The sequence below is a fragment of the Gymnoscopelus microlampas genome (assembly GCF_963454915.1).
Source record: "Gymnoscopelus microlampas genome assembly, chromosome: 9".
Lineage (NCBI taxonomy): Eukaryota > Metazoa > Chordata > Actinopteri > Myctophiformes > Myctophidae > Gymnoscopelus > Gymnoscopelus microlampas.
This window is the reverse complement of record NC_139946.1, coordinates 6,380,175-6,402,415: the sequence shown is the minus strand read 5'-3', so window position 1 is coordinate 6,402,415 and position 22,241 is coordinate 6,380,175. Positions and strand designations below refer to the sequence as shown.

General features: G+C 41.4%; 2 protein-coding genes across 3 annotated transcripts; one reads left to right on the top strand and one right to left on the bottom strand.

Moving 5' to 3' along the window:
• Window positions 1–8: 8 nt before the first annotated feature.
• Window positions 9–18,835, bottom strand: zyg11 (zyg-11 family member, cell cycle regulator). 2 transcript variants are annotated; one of them, XR_014601504.1, is made up of 19 exons: window positions 18,308–18,835; window positions 17,529–17,694; window positions 16,315–16,526; window positions 14,533–14,850; window positions 13,764–13,877; window positions 13,505–13,621; window positions 13,272–13,412; window positions 12,405–12,581; window positions 11,835–11,899; window positions 10,694–10,793; window positions 8,843–8,893; window positions 8,594–8,755; window positions 7,867–7,914; window positions 7,526–7,723; window positions 6,903–6,955; window positions 6,421–6,518; window positions 4,250–4,450; window positions 2,609–3,475; window positions 9–2,063 (listed from the first exon to the last, which is right to left on the bottom strand). XR_014601504.1 is itself a non-coding variant. In XM_084067233.1 (18 exons), exons 1-18 carry the CDS (start codon window positions 18,329–18,331, stop codon window positions 3,459–3,461), a joined length of 2,262 nt encoding a protein of 753 aa, XP_083923359.1. In that variant the 5' UTR covers window positions 18,332–18,835; the 3' UTR covers window positions 9–3,458. The 2 variants fall into 2 exon arrangements, 1 of the variants encoding a protein (XP_083923359.1); XM_084067233.1 differs by having other exon boundaries at window positions 9–3,475.
• An 811-nt stretch (window positions 18,836–19,646) lies between these two features.
• Window positions 19,647–21,953, top strand: coa7 (cytochrome c oxidase assembly factor 7). Its single transcript, XM_084066915.1, has 3 exons — window positions 19,647–20,023; window positions 20,425–20,565; window positions 21,270–21,953. The coding sequence occupies exons 1-3, from the start codon at window positions 19,918–19,920 to the stop codon at window positions 21,713–21,715; spliced, it is 693 nt and encodes a 230-aa protein (XP_083923041.1). The 5' UTR covers window positions 19,647–19,917; the 3' UTR covers window positions 21,716–21,953.
• Window positions 21,954–22,241: the final 288 nt, after the last annotated feature.

Below are 22,241 nucleotides of genomic sequence, written 5' to 3'. Positions count from 1 at the left end.
AGTTCCAGTTGAAGATGTACATTCTTTATTTATTTAAAATTGAAGGTGAAAAGAAATCTTGAAAACTTTACTCTCAGCAGCAACACGGCGCAGACCTGTCTGGACTACACCTCATCGCACGGGCACGACGCATGACAGAAATGACGCGTTTCCAACTGAAACAATGTCGTGTGATGAAGTATAGATTCGCCTTCACGTTTCAACAGATGAAACTGGTCTCCATCAATGTTGAAAATAGCAGATCTACAAGCTCACAACGTGAGCTTGTAGATCGGCTATTTTCAAATAAAATCTTGCGGGGAAATTATAATCTGCAGATCTGGCAACCCTGATCAAGGGGCAGGCTATGGTCATATTCAAAACTAAATCCAAAAGATATCATGAGCAACAGACAGACTGAGAACAAAGACAACAAATGCAGGCTCTATTCCATCTACTGTTTTGTTATATACACACACACACACAGACACACACATTTCATAAGTTGGGACCCATGCAGTAGTAGCAAACACACTGTACATGGAGACCAATTGAATGATATTGAGGCCTTGATGCATTGTTTGAAACACTGTACATGGGAAGTTTATGCTTAAAATTACAACCAACTACATTATTTCTCCCCCCATCCCTGCTATAGACAATATCTCCATTGCTCTTCAGAAAGGTTTCCTATTGTATGAATCATCGGTGGTTTTAAAAAAGCAGAATGTGAGAGGAATATTAGCTTGATTTGCATAGAGAATGCTGACAGGTGCATAATTAGAAGAGTCAAAGCCAAGGTCAATAAAAGCAGACCGGCAGTAGGGTGGGCTTCTATGGTGGGGTTTTCTCCATCGTTATGCTTTGCTCACCCTACTGAACATGTAGTGACTTCTTGTGGAAAACTATCCAGGATGATATTCATTTTCACACAGCTTTAGAGCAGTGGTTCTCAACCCTTTCAGGCCACACGACCAACCCAAAATAATCACATTTGAACTGGGGACCCCCCCACCCCGATTCCACAGATAAATATTGTGAAAATAGCCGATCTACAAGCTCACGCCTCGCAATGCGAGGCGTTGTGAGCTTGTAGATCGGCTATTTTCACAACTTTTGCCCCTTTCTTATACTATTTGACAATTTGGCCAATGTTTGACCAAATTTCATTTAAACTTTTCTTACCTATTAAAAAGGTCTTAAAGGTCCTTACATTGTCACTTCTCTGTCATCTGGGGACCCCCCAGAATCATGTGGGGACCCTCCTGGAGGTCCCGACCCACAGGTTGAGAACCACTGCTTTAGAGGACTGGGTAAGCATTCTCTATTGTGTTCCATCCCTGGTAATATGTATATAATATTGTTTTATAATCTGGTCATCCCCTACTACAGCAGTACCTTTCGATCAGATAAAAGCAAACAAATTATCAATAATACATACAATATAAAATTGTTTCCGTGCAACAATTTCAACCACTCATTATTACTATTTCTCTCGCATTCTATTATATACATAGCTTGTACTGATTACATACATACACTCAGATGCACATAGTTGTACCGACAGACAAAACACAATCTGTCTCTCTTGTATGCACTCAACAAAGGCATAGGAAAGCACAACTAACACATAATACACACAATCCTCCAGGATTTAAACACCCATCTGAATACCTCCATGCATATAATGACCAACATTATTGCCAGTATTTGTGTCCGACAAGAGACATTTGTACTTCCTAGATAATATACATATTTAGCATTCCACGATTCCTATATAAACCAAGGGCATTCCGTCCCAGACCACTGGATTTGCAGCACTGCTGGTGTCTCAGTTACACTTTTGAGTTGTTGGTTGACAAAAAAAAAAAAAGTTTTCCAACTGAGAAAAGTGTTTTGAAACTTGATTAGGAGCGACAGAAAATCCAGACATAGAACTGTAAAACAATGATGCCTTTTAGATAGAGATGTTCCTCAATAATACAGGATTCTCTGTAAAGTTTGGAGCATCATGATCCCACTGTCCGAGCAAGTGACACTTCATATTAATAATAAAAAGATATGCATCGATTAAAAAAAAAGGACTAAACTTAGACAATGGAAATCAAAGAAACCTCCCGCATTCCAACAATGGGTCAAAGAGGTACTCTCTATGATACCCTTAGAGAAATTGAGATATAATCCTAGCGGCTCCAAAGATAGATACATTAAAACCTGGACCCCTTTTATAGAATTTGTTGAAAACATACCTTTCACTTGAATACATACTCCCTTATACAATTGACAACGCCCAACAAAATCTGACTATATCGGCCTCTGGCCGGAGGCCTACAAAACATAGACGGTTGGATACGAAATATTTATTTTCTCATTTTATTTTATTTTTATTCATTGCTTTCAATAATGGAACTGTCTAACTTGACCTGAAAGGAACAACATATTTGGACAAAAAGTTAAACTGTTTGTTTTGTCTGTCCGTTTCTTTGTCTGTCTTGTCTTTTTCTTTATTGGTAAGTGATTAGTATTATTTATTCTTTTTTTTTTTTTGTCTTGTCATTTGTCTTGTTATGACCTTGGGGGGAGGGTTGAGGACATGGAAAAAAACAAAAAAACAAACAAAAAAAAGGACTAAATTAAACACTTATACCCTACACTTAGTTGACTGGATTCCCAAGGGAGGGCCCTCTCCTGTTTTTGCTCTACACACTACTTAGACTTCTTGTGAGCTTGTAGATCTGCTTTTTTCCCCCCGCAGAACTGGGATGCTAGGGTTCAAGTAGTTCAAAAGGAGACAACAATAGCACTGCAGATCCAGGGTGGTGGGTTTCTGAGAACACAACAACACTGCTATAAACAAACAAGCAGGCATTCCTATGGTAAATGGTAGAAACATTCATACAGATTCCAGCATGCATGAAGCTCACACCATCATGCGCATGATAGATGCTCTCGGTAAATAGGATCAGTCGTTACTTTCAACTGAACGCTTGGGGGTTCAGTTCCGAAGCTGAGATTTGCACAAGTCGTGACTTTCAACTGAATGTTTGGGGTTCACGTGTGCGCTTTAAAGTGTTTGTTAAGAATATGATACGACTCCATGGATGAGGACTTGACGAGACAGACAGGAAAAAGAGAAACCTTAAAAATATGGGTTCATCTGACCAATGGGGTCTTCTGACCGTTTCCATACTCATTACAATAAAATAATGTTTTGTTTATGATCTGTATACAATACTAATATAATACTTTTGTTTTGAAACAAACAGAAATAAATAAAATGTGTGCAAAGAACTGCGTACTTTCTGACATTTCCGGTCTACTTTGTAGGGATCACTGATAGAAGTATTTCATTTTTGTATATGTGCGCGTATATATGTGTCTGTGTTGCAAACACAAGAATACACACATGCACCGTCCCTTGCCCCATGCTAAAAATCCTCTCTGTTGTGGGACCCATGAGGTGAAAGTCCTCTTCGTGGTCAGGGAGCCTCATTCTCTAAGGGAGAAATGCAGAGAATACAACACTGAACATATGCCATTAAATTCCAATTCCACTTTCTATTTGAGTGTAGATAAGACGTTTCTCAAAGTTAGCTTTCGAGTATTAAACTCATGTAATGCCTTAATTCCTTGGCATTCCCATGTGAGGTAATAATAAACCATTTATGTCACTCCATGCATTTTCTACAGCATTCCTTTCATCGTGTAGTGGCGTGATGTATCCGACAGATGCAGATATTAATTCTGCCCTGAGGATTCTGGCATTAAACAAATGTATGCCATCACTTGTTTACACAGGAAAGCACTACTTCATTGGTAGTTGCTCATTGTATTCTTTTTCGACCCTACAATCCTACCTGAAACAGATAATAAGGCTGCGGGCATTAACACTGTGTCACAAATTTGGACTACACATTAACCCATTAAGACCTGAAGCCGATTCTAACATGTCTCCTAAATCTCAACAGTATTCTGAAAAAACGTATGTTTCTATATTAGTGGTGCTCAATCTTTTTCATGTCAAGGACCCCCAAAATTATATGTATTTGGCCGAGGACCCCATCTCAAAATATTTTGTTCCAGGGGGTCCCAGAAGCAAAGATTTTAGTTAAAAAGATTTGCACACATTTTCACGATTTAAAAAAAATAGCCCAAAGTGTCAAATAATGTTTTTTTAGCTCAAATCAAAAAATGACACAGATGCGTTCCAGGTCTTAATGGGCTTAACACCGCCAAACAACGCTGGCGAGTATGAGTTGAGATGCTTTACCGTTGTGAGGTTGTTGTTGTGGTGGTCGGCGACACGTATGCGTCTGTAAAGGCTGGCCGGTGCGAGCTCGGTGATGCTGTAGGCTCTCCAGGATGCTGTCTGTCAATAGTCTGACATCTTTGTGGGTCTGTGGGTGGGTCTGGACATGCTCCAGCTGTTGCAGGCCCCCCTCCTCCAATAGCATGCTGCAATAGCGAGAGGCTGTGGAGAATGCCAGGGTTAAAAAAAAAGAAGAAATACCTCCTTCTCTGTCAAGTCGACCTTTATTTGTATAGCACTTTCACAGGGAAACTCAACAGACGTCACAGAAAATACAAACGCAAAGTAAATAAATAAAATAAATAAAGATGGTGCACGTTTAGGTAGTGGATATGGGCTTCACTCAGCAGTGTTGATTTCGTCGACTAAAACTATGACGAAAAATGTTCTTCGACTACCTTTTTTCACTGACGAAAACTAGATAAAAACTAAATAAATAGGCTGTATGACTACTAAAACTATGACTAAATATTTTGACAATTTCATCAAAAACTAGACTAAAATGTTATAGGGAGGGACGAGTGGAGAAGAGATCCAGTAGAACTAGGTTGTCGTGCTCTGAAAATAGCAGATCTACAAGCTCACAACGCGTCGCGCTGCGACGCGTTGTGAGCTTGTAGATCGGCTATTTTCAGCATGCAACCGAGTGTTACGACGCCATCAAGGCACCGCCAAAATACATTTTAGTCGACTAAATCAGCTGTAGATTTAGTCGACTATAATCAGGGGTGCACATAACTGGTGCGCAGGTGCGCATGCGCACCCAAAATAAAAAATGCGCACCACATCAGGCGACGCGAGGCGCTTTTGCGCACCAACAGCTGGGACAGGAATTTCCAAGCTTTTATTTTTTAGCAAAAATAAAAAATAAAAGCCTGGAGATCGAGGCTAGGAATTTACTTCCTGAAGCCAAACTCACACAATCACTCTAAAGCACCCGTCGGCCCCATGTACAGCCATTAGGCACAGGGGTAGAGATATGACTCGCGTCGCCTCGCATCGCCTCGCATTGCCTCGCTGCGTGCACGCAGCCAGCAGCGGCTGTTAGAGGCACTCGTCACCGATGATGAACGCACCGTAATGGTGCAAAATATGCCGTGAACGTCCCAATCTGGCGGATAAAATCAGCGCAGCAGCACAGGGCACCATCTAACAGCTTTATCTAACAGCGTGAGAAAAAAAAACGGCGAAAATCGGCGGAATTTAGAAGCAGAGCGTCCTTTTTTTCTCGCCCCCCCCCCCCCCCCGTTGACAAAACGGGACGGGTGCCATGCGCACCAAGTCACATGTCCAGGTGCTCTTCTGCGTACCAGACCTAAAAAGTTATGTGCACCCCTGACTATAATCTTACGATATTTTGTCGACTGAAACTAGACAAAAACTAAAACATTTCAGATGACTAAAATATGACTAAAACTAAATGGAATTTTGTTCAAAAGACTATGACTAAAACTAAATGTATTGTCAAAATCAACACTATCACTCAGGTTGGATACGAAGACTAACCTTAAAGCTGTACAGTGCAAATTAAAAAAAAACAATTTTTAGCAGCCTCTGCTGGTCATTACCGTCACTGCAGGACATTTGTTTACTACTGCGTTACCCAGAATTCCATTCGTTTTCACCGGAAGACGGAAGCGTTTCAAAAAGCGTTCTTTTAATTGTTTTATACGATCTGTGGATCGTTTCTCTTAGCCAGTGGAGCTTTAGTTACCGTGAGCTGAGTTTTCTTTTTCTGTTTTTTTTTCGTTCTTCAAATCATACAATCTGTTAAAATCAGCGTGAGTTTCCTTTTTGTTATTAGCGCGGTAGTTCCTTGCCAAACAGGAAACCGGTGCAGTAGTTCCTGGCCAAACAGGAAACCGGTGCATTTCCGCTTCCATTTTCCGGCCAGATGACGTAATTTTCGCGGGTCAACCCCGACCATGTTCAATAGAAAATATATAAATAAAAGGCTTTCGGGGGTGAAATTCATGGAGTGGGTGCTGTGAAACATTTGCCACTCACAAAAGATATACAATTTAACTTTAGTTTTATTGAAAAAGTTACCTAGCATTACTTTAAGCTTTAGTGAATTTACAGAACTAAACTTCTGTTTGGTTTGGGTGTACAGTATGTGTGGGGTCTCTTACCGTTCTTGCTGCAGACATGCTGCATGGCCCAGGCTGCCCACAGCTGGACCCCAGGGGTGTGGAAGCACTCCAGCAGGGGAAAGAAGGGGTTAAATGACCTAGAGGATAAGAATTGGATGAGGTGTTAGCATAGCATACAAGCTACTGTGCTGCTGAGGTCATTTAGAAACTGAATCATCATTAACTTGTTTACAATACTCAAAGGTTGGAAAGCTGGAAGTAGCACAACAAAGCGGAATGTTGACTTCACAGTCACTAACTACTTTGTGAAATGCGTTGCTGGAAAAGTAATAAAACGATGATTCAATATAATACTAATAACATCAACCTGACATCATTCATGCTTATGATCACAATTGCTTGCCGTGATAGCTAACTAGTTAGCCACGTAGCTAAATTAGCTTTGTGACAACACATTAGGAGGATGTGCTCTCTGCTGAGCGCATTTAGTTGTGCGTTTCTGACAGGAAGCAAACTCTCACCTGTATGCCACCATCTCACACTCGGGTGGCGGCCACTTCAGGATGGCAGAATGCTGGAAAGCAAAAACAGACAAATTATATTAACCAACTAACTCCAAACTCTTACCGTACATGGTGCCTGACGTGATACGTACAGGGTTCTTGTAACATGCACTTACAATACAGGTGTGGCAACTTTGCAGGCAGTCAGATTCTTGTGCTTAGGGCTTACTCAACAGTGTGGGCAAAAGTAAAAATGCAATAAAATATAGTATAAAAGGGAAAATAAAGCTCTCTCTCTATATATATATATAAATATACACACACATACAGTAACCTGCCATTTTATTAGGTACACCTTGTACCCAGGTTGGACCCCTTTTGCCAGAACTGCCTTAATCCTGGCATTGATTCAACGAGATGCTCAGTTGGTACTAAGGGGCCCAAAATGTGCTCAGTTTGAAATGCAGCAGCTCGTCCTGACCATGTGTACATTACTAAATTCATCGAGTTCCTGCCATGTGATTGACTGGCTGATTAGAGCAGTTGGGCAAGTGTGCCTAATGAAGTGGCCCACAGTGTATATATATATACACGTATATACACTTAGCATACAGTACATGTTCTTCTATCTTCAGTCCTACCAGCTGTTCCAGCAGTGTGGTGCGGAGGCCGATGCTGAGTGTCCAAGCCTCCTCCCCCCTGGAGGTGAGGTGGGCCAGGATCCCCGCGGCGAAGTAGCTGACCTCCACCTCGGAGCTGTGGAGCAGGTTGCAGATGTGGTCCAAGAACCCCTGCACCATCAGCTCCACGTGCAGCTCCCCGACTTCTGCAATGTTGTTCTACAAAAGAGAAAATATGGGGAGCGGAATAATAGTGCATCAATGTAGTGGATTTATTCCACCACTCAAGTCTGTGTGCAGTATAATACAACAGTAACACAACTAATACAATCCACTTATGTTGAGAATGTTGAGAAACTTACCAGCAGCCCAAGCACTTTCTGCTGAATGGAAGACTCATTGGGGAATGACTGCAGACAGATTAGAGAGAGAGAGAGAGAATGTGTGTAAGAGTCAGAGAGGGGAGTCAGCTTGCCTCCTTAAGCCCGATTCATGCGAGACGTCGAAAATAGCCTAAATAGCTGGAAATAGCCGACCCACAAGCCCACAGCGCTGTGGGCTTGTAGGTCGGCTATTTTCGACGTGCGACGCCGTTGAGCGCCGGAGCATAAACGAGGCATTAGGCACACACTCTTATTTAGCTCTGAACAGAACTCTAATTACCAGAGTTCTTAGAGTTCTGTAACATCACTGTAGCCAGCATGGATTTTCAATACCGCAAAAGGAGGTTGAAAGTAAAAGCATCTCCAGAAAGTGCAGATGGTGTAGGTTTTATCTGCGTGGCGTTTGCATCATCAAAATGAATAATTTAGCCAAAATATTGTTTTTATTCTGTTTTCTTCACATCAGTAAATACATAAAACATTTACTTCTCATCATCATGGGCGGATTTAAAAAATAAGGCTGTCATGTTAAAAGATTTATTATTAGTCAAAAACATTTTACTGTCACTTTACACTGGTGGGAAGAACACAGAAGAAAAGCTGAATGAAAGATTTAAAGGTAGGATAACTGATATTTTTTGGTTAAAACAAAAAGTGACAGGTGTAAATTGTCTAAATGTTTGTCAGTGAGCATTTATTTGCATACCTCCAGGACTTTAATGAACAGATCCAGCCCTTGGTTCTCAATAAAATGGCGACAGGTCGTTGGTGATTCATCGGTGAGATTCCAGAGTGCACTGAGAGTGAATTTAAGGGTGGCGTCCACCACGCCTTGGGTTGCCTTCTGACGCACAATGTGGAGCAATTGCTGGAGGACAAGAGAGAATTTTAATGTGTCATGAGAATCAGACAGTTTTTTTCTTCTAACAGAACGCAAGTGAACCGACAACCTTACCTTCACGATGAACAGTTCTGCTCCCAACTGAGCAGTCTGCTCTGTAGACAACTGAAAGACAACAAACATCTGTTAGGAAAAGACATGTTAACTCAACAATGACGATGTTCTTGTTTCAATTATTTCACTTGCTTTACAATTTACATATTACGAATATTCGCACATCCACTTGTTTCAGATGCAGGTGCGTTGGACAGTGCCAACTGAAGCAATCATGAAAAAAATATTTAATGAACCAAAATCCTGCACACTGCTCTTGCTCAGCAGCATCAGCTTTTATTCAAATTGACAGACGTTTCGGTCCCTCTGGACCTTCATCATTCAAGAGTGTCTTACGATTTACATAGTACCATAACAATGTAACTCCATGGCCACTGCCATTCCAGTTCAACAGACAAATGATGAAATGCCCTGTACATTGTGCAATAATAGCGAGTGTTGTACCAGAATCACAAATATAATATAAAACTGGACTTTACATTTCACAATTTTGGCATTTAGCAGATGCTCTTATCCAAAGTCTGGATATCGGAATAAAGAGAGGAAGCATGAACTCTAGTCAATAAACAAGGTAAATAATCACATACTATTAGAGCACAGAAAGAACAGTGTAGTGTCTCAAAGAAAGTAGTGTACCAGGTAAATAAACCACTTTCTAAATAACGTGCTATCTATATCACATTCACTTTTAACTAGGGCCGGGACTTTATCGCGTTAATTTCGATCAATTAATTACAGAAAGATTATCGCGCTAAAAAAATTAACGCATTTTAATCGCACCCGTTTTTGCACCGCGGAACGTTTATCACTGGACGAGTTTCAGACGGACCGCTTATGCCAGCGCACCAAGCTGAAACGACGCAAGCTTATCTAGCTGAAAGGACGTGGTTCTCACTTCTGAGACAACAACAAAGTTGACTGCAACCAGCACAGTGCATGAGCACTGCTTGATAATGTTGGCTGGGCATAAAATCTGTAATGGATGCCCCCCCCCCCCCCCCCCCCACGCGCGCGCGCGTTTGTCCCGTTTAGGGGGGTTGGTGGCGGTAAGCTGGGGGGGGGGGGGGTGCATGATGCGGTGCGGATCACATGCGCGCGATTTTTATTAATAATTAATTAAACTACTATAAAACAACAGTAACAACAACACAATCTACCAGCCTCGAGTGGTGGAAAATAGCAGATCTACAAGCTCACTATGCCTTGCGCTTGTAGATCGGCTATTTTCACATGGTTACCACCACATGTTTTATTATAATAATCGAAATCTACAAAGTAACTAGTAACTAAAGTTTTCAAATAATTGTAGTGGAGTAAAAGTACAATATTTGCCTCTGAGATATAGTGGAGTTACTGGAGTAGAAGTAAAAGTATTAGAAATTGGAAATACTCGAGAGTCAAGTGCAAATACCTCAAAATTGTACTTAAGTACAGTTCTAGAGTACATGTACTTAAATACGTATGCCAAAATCCATTTAAAAAAATAGCTTTTCACTGTTTTCAGGTCAAATATTGATATGCGATTAAAATGCGATTAATTGCGATTAATTAATTACAAAGCCTCTAATTAATTAGATTAATTTTTTTAATCGAGTCCCAGCCCTACTTTTAACACACGCATACATACATACACCAGCATTATATAGAGAGAGTTGCGTCACGCTTTGATCTCGCCACAAAGCGGGATGTTGCCTCCTTTAGTTCCAAACATTGGAACTTCCTAATTTCCACATTCCATTCTTACAACGGGAGTCTATGGTAGTGACGCAACTCTCTCTACATATAACACTGACATAAACACTGGTTGTGAAAACATAGAAGCATGTATGACTGCATGCACATCACATCTACCTTAGCTGCCAAGATGGAGATGATGGCGACAGCCATCCTTTGCATGTTCTGGTCTTCGTGATTGCAGAGCCACTGCATCACCAGCTTGGCAGCCTCGAACCTAACAGACAGACACAACAAGCCATTCGGATTGTAACATACAATTCATACAGTCTCTAATGAGAAACCCCCCCCCCCCCTCTGCTGTTTTTGTAATAGAGGCCTTGCACCGAATGTTGGTATAGTTCTCTTTTCCTCCGGCATGGCTGTCTGTAAACATTGTCCATTGGTAACCACTTTCTAAAGAAAAGGTACATACGATACGTACATGTGTATATACACACATACAGTACTGTATATATACTATATCTTGACAGCAGTTGTATGTTTTGCACATAGCAACCGCTTTCTTCCAACATGGAAGATAAACGCGCATCCTAAAATGTGATTTATACCAATGTCCTGCACAGACAATATCAGAACTACAACCTCAAAACGCTTTGCGCTGCGACATGTTGTGAGCTTGTAGATTGACTATTTTTGGTGCATGACACTGGTAAGCAACTAAGTCCTTTGTTTTAGTTTCTTTGTGCATTAAAACTTAGTATAAGAAAATATATATATATATATAATCTAAAACTAAATTAGAGTTGTTTTTACCAGATTTACTTCACCACTTTTCAACATATCTTCATATAATAGGTCCTCACTAATGCTCATGATAAAATGGTACATTTTTTTCCTAATCAGTCTGTGTCTCAGAGGAGGGCTGTAGACAGTTCAGAAACCCGTCTACCAGTGACATCATCGATGGGGAATCCAAGCTAATAGAAACTGCAGGCTTTGTATTCCTGGAAAGTTGCAATGCAATAATAGATCCCATTGTTCTCGCCTTAATAAAAATCTGAATAAAAAAAAAAAAATCTTTTTGGAAAAAAAAATCTTGCCTAACGATGATGTCACTGGTAGACAGGTTTCTGGACTGTCCACAGCCCTCCTATGAGACACAGACCACGTAGAAAAAAATGGTATCATTTTATCATGAGCATTAGTGAGGACCTATTATATGAAGATATGTTGAAAAGTGGTGACGTCGTCCTTTAAGTAGACTGTATTTTGTGTAGTATTGTGAGTGGGGGAAATGTTATGGGAGGGGTCCCACCTGTTGAACGGGACTTCCTGTAGAATACGATCACTGCACAGAGACAGCAGGCAGTTCTTCTGCAGCTGGAGGCAGAGGAACGAAAATAGCCATCAGAACAGAAGCTGAACAATAGCTGGCTGTACTGAACTAACACAGTGACAGTCTGCTCGAGAGTTTACACTCACCTACAGTGTGGCACTACTGCATTGTTCTATATGTCCAAGATGGGGAAGTTACAGTATCAAAACATCAGTGTCACATTGAACCCATACATACACACTGTCATCAAACTGACTTCCTCGCTGTTATCAGTCCTGCATAAAGGCACTGTAAGTGACTGTGTGGTGATCATTGGCTCCCATTCATGGTCTCCCGGGACCCCTGGTAATTGCTGGTTTTCCCTCCCTCCTACCTGGAAGCTAACTCCGTTCATTCTAGCTGTCTAACTCAGGGACTAAGTTGTCCTGCTGGACACCTGAGTGTATACAACCAACTATCTGGTGGGGTACAAATCAAACCAGCTATACTCAGGGGTTATGAAAGACCATGGTTGAGCAACCAAAACGATCCGTGGAAGGTTGAGGATACCTGCTGGTGATTGGGGAAGGTCCTCATGGCCTCCAGTAACAAATGGGTGACAGTGCCAAGGAGCCTGACTGGCATCCCAGCTGCCAGGTCTTGCTTGGTCAGGTTGAACACACAGGCACTGGCTGCCAGCTGGACGTTCAAGGTAGCGGGGTGATTCTTCATACCCAACACTACCAACTGCAGAGATGCACGGGGAAAGAATTACCAGAGTTAAATTATACACTGTCCATATTGCTACCTTTCTCGACATTAATATCTTGCGTGCTCATATGTGGTTGATGATATATGGCAGTGGTTCTCAAAGTTGGGTCCGGGGACCCCCAGGGGTACTTGAAGGGGTTCCAGGGGGTACCCAGCAAAACGTGTAAATATAGCATCAGAATAATTTTATACTTTGGCTATTCAAAAATAGCAGATCTACAAGCTCATAGCGCGGCACCGAGTGCCGCGCTATGAGCTTGTAGATCTGCTATTTTTGAAAAATCTTGAAAATGTGTCCAAATCTTTGATTATATATTTATCAAAGCGAACATTTGTATCTCAAATCTTTGCTTCAGGGGGTCCCTGGAACAGAATATTTTGAGATGGGGGTCCGCGGCCAAATACATATAATTTTGGGGGTCCTTGACATGAAAAAGTTTGAGAACCACTGATATATGATAATGATTGTTCAGACATAGCGCACACTCTCCTGTGAGGGTACAGGGCGCGTGATGGGATGGTGTCACGTACACAAAACACCTGCATTATCCCTGTGTGGTATCGTTATCAGAAGTTTGATTTCAGTGACCAAATCAGTGTGAGTGGGGTGCCGAGAATTCATTGGTCACGAGGTAAGTAAGTGTTCTTTGGAAATTTGAGGTGCACCTTAAGGATATCGGGCCGTGGTTTCTCCATGACATGGGTTAGGCTGAACAGGTGAAACAGAGCCTCTCGCACAAAGCCTTCTCTCTCGCTGTAGCGGCGCAGTGCCTCGCAGATCTGCGTCTCGTTGGCTTCTCCTGTCACCTACGCAGACACATCCGAGACAATTAAACATTTGCATTGAGCATCTTCAGATGTTGAATATGTTTGAAGGTACAGTTTGCACCCAGACTTACTTTTAGACTGCCCTCTCCAGAGAGGAAATCAGAAAAGCCAGCATCTGTGGCCAACAGTCCCATAAAGGTCATCCCTGGTCTCTCCTCAACAAATGTCTTAACAGCTGCATCTGTCACCTGCACAGCCCCCAAACAAGACATACAACTTACTCTACATCCAGAAATACAGAGGCGTCTCTCTTGAAAGATGTACCCCATACCTAACCACAGCGCCACACACACACACACACACACACACACACACACGTCATGTACGCACCTGTTTTCTCCCTGATACATCCAGGGATACTAGAGAGGGCAGAATCCCTGGCTGAGCGAGTAGTTGACGAGCCACGTCAGAGGTAAACTGCTTATCATCACTGATGTCCAGATGCTACACTCACACACAAAAACATTAAGTGACTACATTACTTATGTAAATATTACAAATATGACATTTATTTTTAAGCAGGTTTTTCTGTTTCAACGCAACTTACTTTGTCTAATATTTTCTTTTTGTTACAATAACTATAAAGTATTCCATAAGAACACAAATGAAAATGTGTTTTCAATAACAGATAGTAAAGCGGGAAATATATGTTTAATAAGGTATCAAAAGGGACATATTGTCAACCGCATCACAAACACATAATCTTCATAATCATTTCCATGTTGTTCAAATGTTGTTCATATATTTTTTTTAAATGACAAAAACAGTGGAAATAGCCGATCAACAAGCTCAAAACGCGTCGCGACGCGTTTTGAGCTTGTTGATCGGCTATTTCCACTAATGATTAATGAACAGTGTAAATAATTAAACATGTGTTATTTATCAATCTGCCCTGTGCAACTTTTGTTTACGAATGCTGTAAAAGCCAAACAGAAATGTAATTTTTGATACATAATGTTCCAATAATAATATAATAATAACGACAGAAACACAATTAAATTGTTGATCGCGATTATTTGTATGACAATTAATCGTCAAGTAAAATGTCATAATAATCGTGACAGCCCTACGAACACGACTCTTTTAATCACAGACGCACCTGCAGCGCATCCAGCTGCCCTATGACTGCCAGCAGTTGTGCGGTGCTCATCTCCAGCCTCTTCAGCTGGTGTAGCGTCAGCGAGCGGAGCCTCTCCCTCAGGCCCAGCAGGGGGTTGAGGTTGGTGACCGACGTGTTGGAGAGGTCCAGGCTCTCCAGCCGAGGCAGGGCACACACGTCGGCCAGGCCGGAGTCGTAGAAGTCCACGTTGGCCAGAGAGAGGGCGCGCAGGCCGGTGAGGGAGCTGAACCGGGAGCGACTCGACTCGTCCAGAGAGGACATGGTGAGGCCGGTTAAAACCAGGCGCTGAAGAGACTCCTGTAGGATGAGTGTAGAAAGTCATTTCCCCCATAACAAGATTTCATTACCGAAAGAGTGGGAAAAACCATACCTATATTAAATTGTTCATAGGGTCAATACGAGTAAATAAATATATGATAACCTCTCCACAGGAGCAGCTTTTTCATGGTTATCACACATTTTGTTATTTTCCCCATGCGTACATGACAGGTGAAAAAATGACAACGTTTAAAAAAGAGTTATCATAATGAAACTTCCTGAGTTGATTACTTACATGAAGACAATGATTTATCGTTTTACAAGTTTTCTGAAATTGTATATTTAAATATGCAAATTAGGCATTTAGTCCATGAGCCAGAGCCCCAAAATTGAGCCAGATATTGAATATTCCCTCGTTAAAAACCTTTGACTCCAACATCTTAACAAAATGAAATAAGAATGTTGACTCTGGCTTTGTCCAATGTTCCAATGTTGATTCTGGAAAGTTATGCAAATTTGGGCATATTTTCCTAATGCCTAATTTGCATATTTAAATATACAATTTCAGAAAACTTGTAATACAAAAAATCATTGTCTTCATGTAAGTAATCAACTCAGGAAGTTTCATTATGATAACTCTTTTTAAAATTTTGACATTTTTTCACCTGTCATGTACGTATGGGGAAAATTACAAAATGTGTGATAACCATGAAAAAGCTGCTCCTGTGGAAAGGTTATCATATATTTATTTACTCGTACTGACCCTATGAACAATTTAATATAGGTTTGGTTTTGCCCACTCTTTCGGTAATCATGTGTCAATTTTGGGGCTCTGGCTCATGGACTATAATGTGTCAACTCTACACAGACTAGGGATTGGGCAAGTAAAAGTATGATTAGATATTCACTGGGAACTATTTGGACCATTTTATCAAATACAGGGGTCTTCAACGTTTTTTTCAGGCCAAGGACCCCCTAGCTGAGAGAGATGAAGCAGGGACCCCCTCTAGATTATATAAAATTGTGTTTCAGATTAAACTTTTTTTTTTAACTTTGTCTGCTCTTTTTTCCCCTCTACACCTAAACCTCTTTGCCAAAAATAGCCGATCTACAAGCTCACAACGCCTCGCAGCGCGAGGCGTTGTGAGCTTGTAGATCTGCTATTATTTTTGGCTAAAGTTCTCCACAGAATAGGGATGCTAGGGTTCTAGTGGTCAATGTAAAAAGAAAAACTCATATCACACAAAGATTTCGTCCCCTGTAGTAACTCTGAGGACCCCCTAGGGGGGACGGACCCCCTGTTGAAGACCCCTGATCTAATATATTATATTTTTATATCAACTATTCAGATTTTTTTTTTTTATGTAATGACTAATGATAAATGTAAAAATCATGACCCATCCCTAACACAGATCCAGCTATTTTTTTTAGACTGGTGCTGGAAAAGGTGGCTTGATGGCAGGCATGCCACTAAAGTTGTTCCCCATAATACTCTGTCTTTACCTGACAGTGTTTATTGCTCGCGAGGCCCTGCAGTATATCAGGGATGGTGAGGTCTGCATTGACCCTGGCGGCGTCCAGCTCCAGTAGTCTGTGAGGACACAGGGCTCTCTGAAAGGCCTCCGCAGAGATCCGCGCCGTGCGGATACACGCCCGTCTCAGCCGCAGGTATTCACAGTTCCGGAACACGCCGACCGTGCTGTCGTTCAGCAGACCTATACGACACAGTTTGTCAGATAGATGTCTACCAAAGATTTGAATGCAAACTGAGCCTTGGCTTGGACAATCCTACCTCTGGGGATCTACGGTACGGATTTACTTGACTTTTAAGAGAGGTTTGGGTGCTTTCACGTGGCGGTTAGATTATGCAACTTTTCAGGAGAAAACACAAAACTCTTGGAACAGGAAACAATTTGCATAGTAAACATATGTACCCACTACCATCCCAAACAAGAAAGAACACAATGTCCAAAAGTTAAAAAGACATTTTCATAAATAACGTATCATTGTATCAAGTAAAGTTACGATACATTTGCTGCGTGTGTACTCAATAATTAATTGCTGCGACTTGGGAGTCAGATATTGTCCTCTAGTTTCATATTTCATATCCTTGAAAGTTCTGGCAGAAAACGTAAAATATCTCCACTTTTCCACGCGCTTCACACGGTCAACATTCTCTTCCCGCGACGGGGCCCGGAAAAACTGCTGGACTGAACGTATGAAAACGTCCTTTGGGAAACACAAACATATGGGGCACACAATTGACAGGTGCGTTGCGATCGGTGCAGGGCAGACACATAGAGAGAGTTGCATCACGCTTTGATCTCTCCTGTAATTCCAAACATTGGAACTTCCTTAAACGAGAACTTCAGCATTCCATTCTTTCAATGGGAGTCTACGCTAGTGTCATCACTCTCATAGTTATATCACGCTGGTGCAGGGTAATTCATTATGATTAATTCATTCTTATCATTAATCGTCACGCCACGATTAGTCTGCTACTCGGGCGGGAATGGGGGTGATCTGGAATACATGAAATGTATGCAATATCACAGCCATTCTAGTGCTAGGAAAGCCCTGGGGAGTGTGAGAGACATCCTCCAACAAGTCGATGCTTAGATGCAAATGATCTTTGTACATTAAATGTGTGTATATATCATATAAGTATGACTCCCGGTCTGATCAACATGGTCTTGTGGTTCAATGGTTGTACCCACCTTCAACAGCCATCTTGGTCAGCAACTGATCTGCCAGCTCCTGTGGGAAGAGTATCGCCTCTCTGAGACAAAGAGAACCATCATCGTGCTTCGCGCAGAAACACTCCAGGTTCTGGCTGACGTAGGATAGACACAGGTCTACCAGAGAGGCTGGGGAGGCGTCATCCTTAAAACACAAAGGGGATATTTATTGATATATGAAACGGTCAGGTGGACGTTTACGGTTGAATACTAAGAGTGCATTTCTCGTGTAGTCATGTGAATGCAATGAAAGGTAACAGGATAGCACTAGGGACATCTGGGCAGTGGGCACCTCGATGTAAAATTGGCTATTTTATCCAAAATGTTAAAACTTTTTTTTTTTTTTTAAATGGCCTTAAGAAAGGTAAAGTATACATGAACATGCCTAAACATTCGACAATTAAGGTCTATTACATTTTTCAAATCACAACAAGTTGTCCCAAGACACGTCCTACAAATTGCTGCAAAACCTGTATATCCAGTCATTTTGTGGCATAAACAAGAAGTTGAAGGATAAAATCAAGTCTGATAATGATGTACCGTGCATGTTCACATCATGTATACTTAACATCACCTAAGAGCATTTTCCAAATATTTTATCTAACATTTTGGACAAAATAGCCAATTTTACATTGAGATGCCCACCTATACTGTATCCTGAGCTAGCAGTGCAAACATGAAAAATAAATGGACAGTAAACAGATAGAGTCCTAGATAGTAAACAGTAGAAAGAGAAAGCTCTTGTTGTCCAAACTCACCATACTTAGCAGATTAGAGGCCATGGTTAACGTCCCCTTCAATGTGAGCTGTTGTTGACAACCGACCTGTTCTTCTTAATCTGTCTTCACCACAGATTTAACTAACTGTTGAGTTGACCCAAGCCAAACTGTCTAGACATGCAATGTTAACCTCATACAACCTGACAGCCTAACCCTGATGTTGTGGTAGTCTAGAATAGATAAGTAACGTTATAACCTCATATAACCTGGTAATAAACAAGCCTGATGATGTTGTGAAAATAGCTGCGGGGAAACGACTCGCTAGCTGAAGCTAACGCTCATGATCAGCCAGCTAGCTAACTTGTTGTTGGCAGTTATTGGCACTTATCTGTGCTGGAATATCATCGCGTTTGGTGCAAAAACAGATTATTGCTGTTTTAGCTTTCATTTTTGTGTTTTTTTTTAAGTTAAACGCATGTCGATCTATACCCGTTAGGAGACGTATAGCTCTGATAAAGCTGCAGTCAGCCTGTCTGTCTGTCTGTTGTCTGTCTGTCACGGCGTAAATACTCGGTTGAGTCTATTTTAGATCAGACAAAACAGAGAGCCAAAGGTTATAACACTGGAAGTACATCAGGGGCAGCGTTGCCAGGTTTTTTTTTGAGAGAGGAACAAGCAACCAGGTCTATGAAAACAAGCCCACAAGAAGCGTCTCATGAGCAACCTATCTATGCTTGTAGATCTGCTATTTTCAACAACAACAACAACAAATCTTGAAGAAAATTTCAATAATGTGGAATATTTTTGAATCATTTTAACAACACAAATCTTGTATGGGGGTCCCTCACATGAAATGTTTATATTAATTTGGGGGGACCTTGACACGAAAATGTTTGAGAACCACTGGTTTAAACAACAATACACAGCAAGCCCCAAATAAGCACTTTAGAAACAAGGCCCCAAAAAACGCAACCCGCAACTACCAATATGTTATGTACAACTTGTACAAGCGACTGTACAGAAAAACAAGTCCCAAAGTCGCTTATAATAAGCGGACATGGCAACCCTGCTGGGGGCTGGACTAACGGAGCCCGTAGTGAAAGGATTACGACAAAGATAGAAAGGATTCGACCGTGATGTCACAACCAGAGTGTAGAAGAGAGAGTAACGTACGTCACGCTTTGATCTCGGCTATTTTGTAACTCTATGGTAATTCCACATTGCAGTATTGATACTTTTACTTTTTCCACCACTGGTGGTTACGGTTAACAGTACACACGCTTTCGAGCATGAGTCGGTGACGTCACTTTACCATCCTTGGCATCTTTAGCTCAGACTGGACTACGGAAGCCCCTTTGAAGGATTTAGCGAAATCAGGAAGAACAAGTCACATACATAACCAGGACGCATGAGTTGCATTGCATTGCAGATGACAGTCATAATAATCAAATGATAATCTGAAGGAACTATTTCAGTCAAACGGTATCACGGTAGTATGGTCATTAAATTAGATGGGGGCTACGTTTATTTGAAGGGACTAATAAGGCTGTAACTCGTCACCAAACGTCACCAAACAGCAAGGTCAATAGTGGTTAAATCACTACAGAAAGCAAGTCTGAACTCAGAACAGATCGTGGATTACTGCAATAATGGCTGGACTCATCAACTTTGAAGATGAAAACGAGGTGAAAGAGTTCTTGGATAATCTGGGTGTGGAATACAGCTTCCAGTGCTACAAAGAGAAGAACCCTGAAGGTATAAACTTGCTGTCCACCGCTCAGTGGTGCTGAACAGTGCTGGAAAAAGTACTAAAATGTTTTACTTCAGTGGGTAACGTTTGTTTTGTAATACTAATCAAAATCTGCAAAGTAAATAGTGAAATAATTGTAGTGGAGTAAAAGTACAATATTTGTGGAGTAGAAGTAAAAGTACTGAAAATTGGAAATACTCCAGTAAAGTAAAACTACCTCAAGATTGTACTTAAGTACAGTACTTGAGTAAATGTACTTAGTTACACCACTGGTTATTATTGCATTCGGCAGTCGACTATATTATCTGACATATTTTCCTTTTTTCAACATATAAATGTCACTATGAATTGTCTTTGTATGAAATGTGTAATATATAAATGCCTCTTCTCCTTTGGCATTTGTAAGGATGCCAACGGCTTGCTGACTACTTGGAAGGAGTTAAGAAGAATTACGAGTCCACGGCGCAAGTTCTCAAACACAACTGTGAGACAAATGGGAACGCTGAGAGTTGCTACAAATTAGGGGCTTACCACATCACAGGCAAAGGTACACTAGAATCAGAATCAGAATAATTAAAAAAACGCAGACCAGTTCAGTCTGTACAGTGGCAGCAGGCTTAGCTCTTATTCAGCAGTCTAATTTCTGCTAGATGTAGTCTGGTGGTATATAGGCTCTATGCACAGCAGCCATATTGGGAATGAATTGGGCCCCTGCCTTACTTCCTTTTACAGGTGTTACCAATGATGCTAATTAAGGCTCTGTTCCATTTAGTGTGGCATAGTGGTTGTCTTATTTTCAAGGACCCCCATAACTCTGAGAGTGTACAAATGGAACCAAATGGAACCATTTGGTTCCATTTGTACACTCAGAGTTACACACCCACCATAAGGGGCCATTTGGGAACCAAAATGGAGTGTTTCTAGTGAGCCAACATGCACGATATCAGCACCCTGACCAGAATGGAACAGAGCCTTCATTAGTATCATTGGTAACACCTGTGAAGGAAGTAAGAAGAGGCCCAATTTCTTTCCAATATGGCTGCTATGCATAGAGCCTATTGCTCCCACTAGTAAAAACAACTGAACCCCCCCCTTTTTTTTGTTATCCCTCTGTTGTTGGTGATTGGATGTACCAGCAGTTAGGGCAAAACTTGAAAGTAAAACAGTCAGAAAATAGAGAACAAATAAGAACATCTATGAATCATGCCACCTGATGCTACGTTTGTCTGTTGTCCCAACTCTCTCCACCAGGTGGGGTGACTCAGTGTCTGAAAACGGCCTATTCCTGCTTCATGCGCTCCTGCAATGCAGGTGGAAAGAAGTCTGTGGATGCCTGCCATAATGTTGGAACACTAGCCCATGACGGACGAGCCATGGAGGGTGGACCTGACGCCGCAGTGGCCCAGCAGTACTACATGAAGGCGTGCGATGGGGGCTTCGCTCCGTCATGCTTTAACCTCAGTGCCTTGTTCATCGATGGAAATGTCAAGGGCTTGGGACCAGATATGCCTCAAGCGCTGAAGTATGCCAGCAGGGCCTGTGAGCTGGGACACGTGTGGGGCTGTGCCAACGCCAGTCGCATGTACAGACTTGGGGACGGCGCGGAGAAAGATGAGAAGAAGGCAGACGAGCTGAAGAACCGAGCTAGAGAACTGCACGGCGTGGAGAAGGAGAGACAGTTGAAGTTTGGGGAGTGATTTTATATGGTTGTATTGTGTACTATTTACCATCATTTGTCTTGGTTCAATAATAACCTGTGCTGGTGCTCTTTCTCTTTGTCCGTGAGTTTATGTGATGATGTCCACTTACACAATGTGTTTTTCTCAAACAACACCTGCCCAGCCTCAGTAATGTATGTACCACTGTTTCCTAAATAGTGGGTCGGGACCCATTTGTGGGTCACGGACACATTTTTATGGGTCATGAGTAAATATTATCTCCTACTATATATATATATATATATATATATATATATATATATATATATATATATATATATATAAAATGATTTTCTCCACAAAACATCACATATTTTCATAAATAAAAAAGACAAAAATCTAAAATGTTTCAAAATAATTTCATTTATGAATAACAATTCCATCAATCAAAAAAACTAAAAGTAGTGAAATTAGCAGTGTTGCGAACGTTCAGGGCATACTTGCCAACACTGGCCTATAGATGGAGATCCCCATAAATGGAGACGATCGACCTACGAAGTCATCA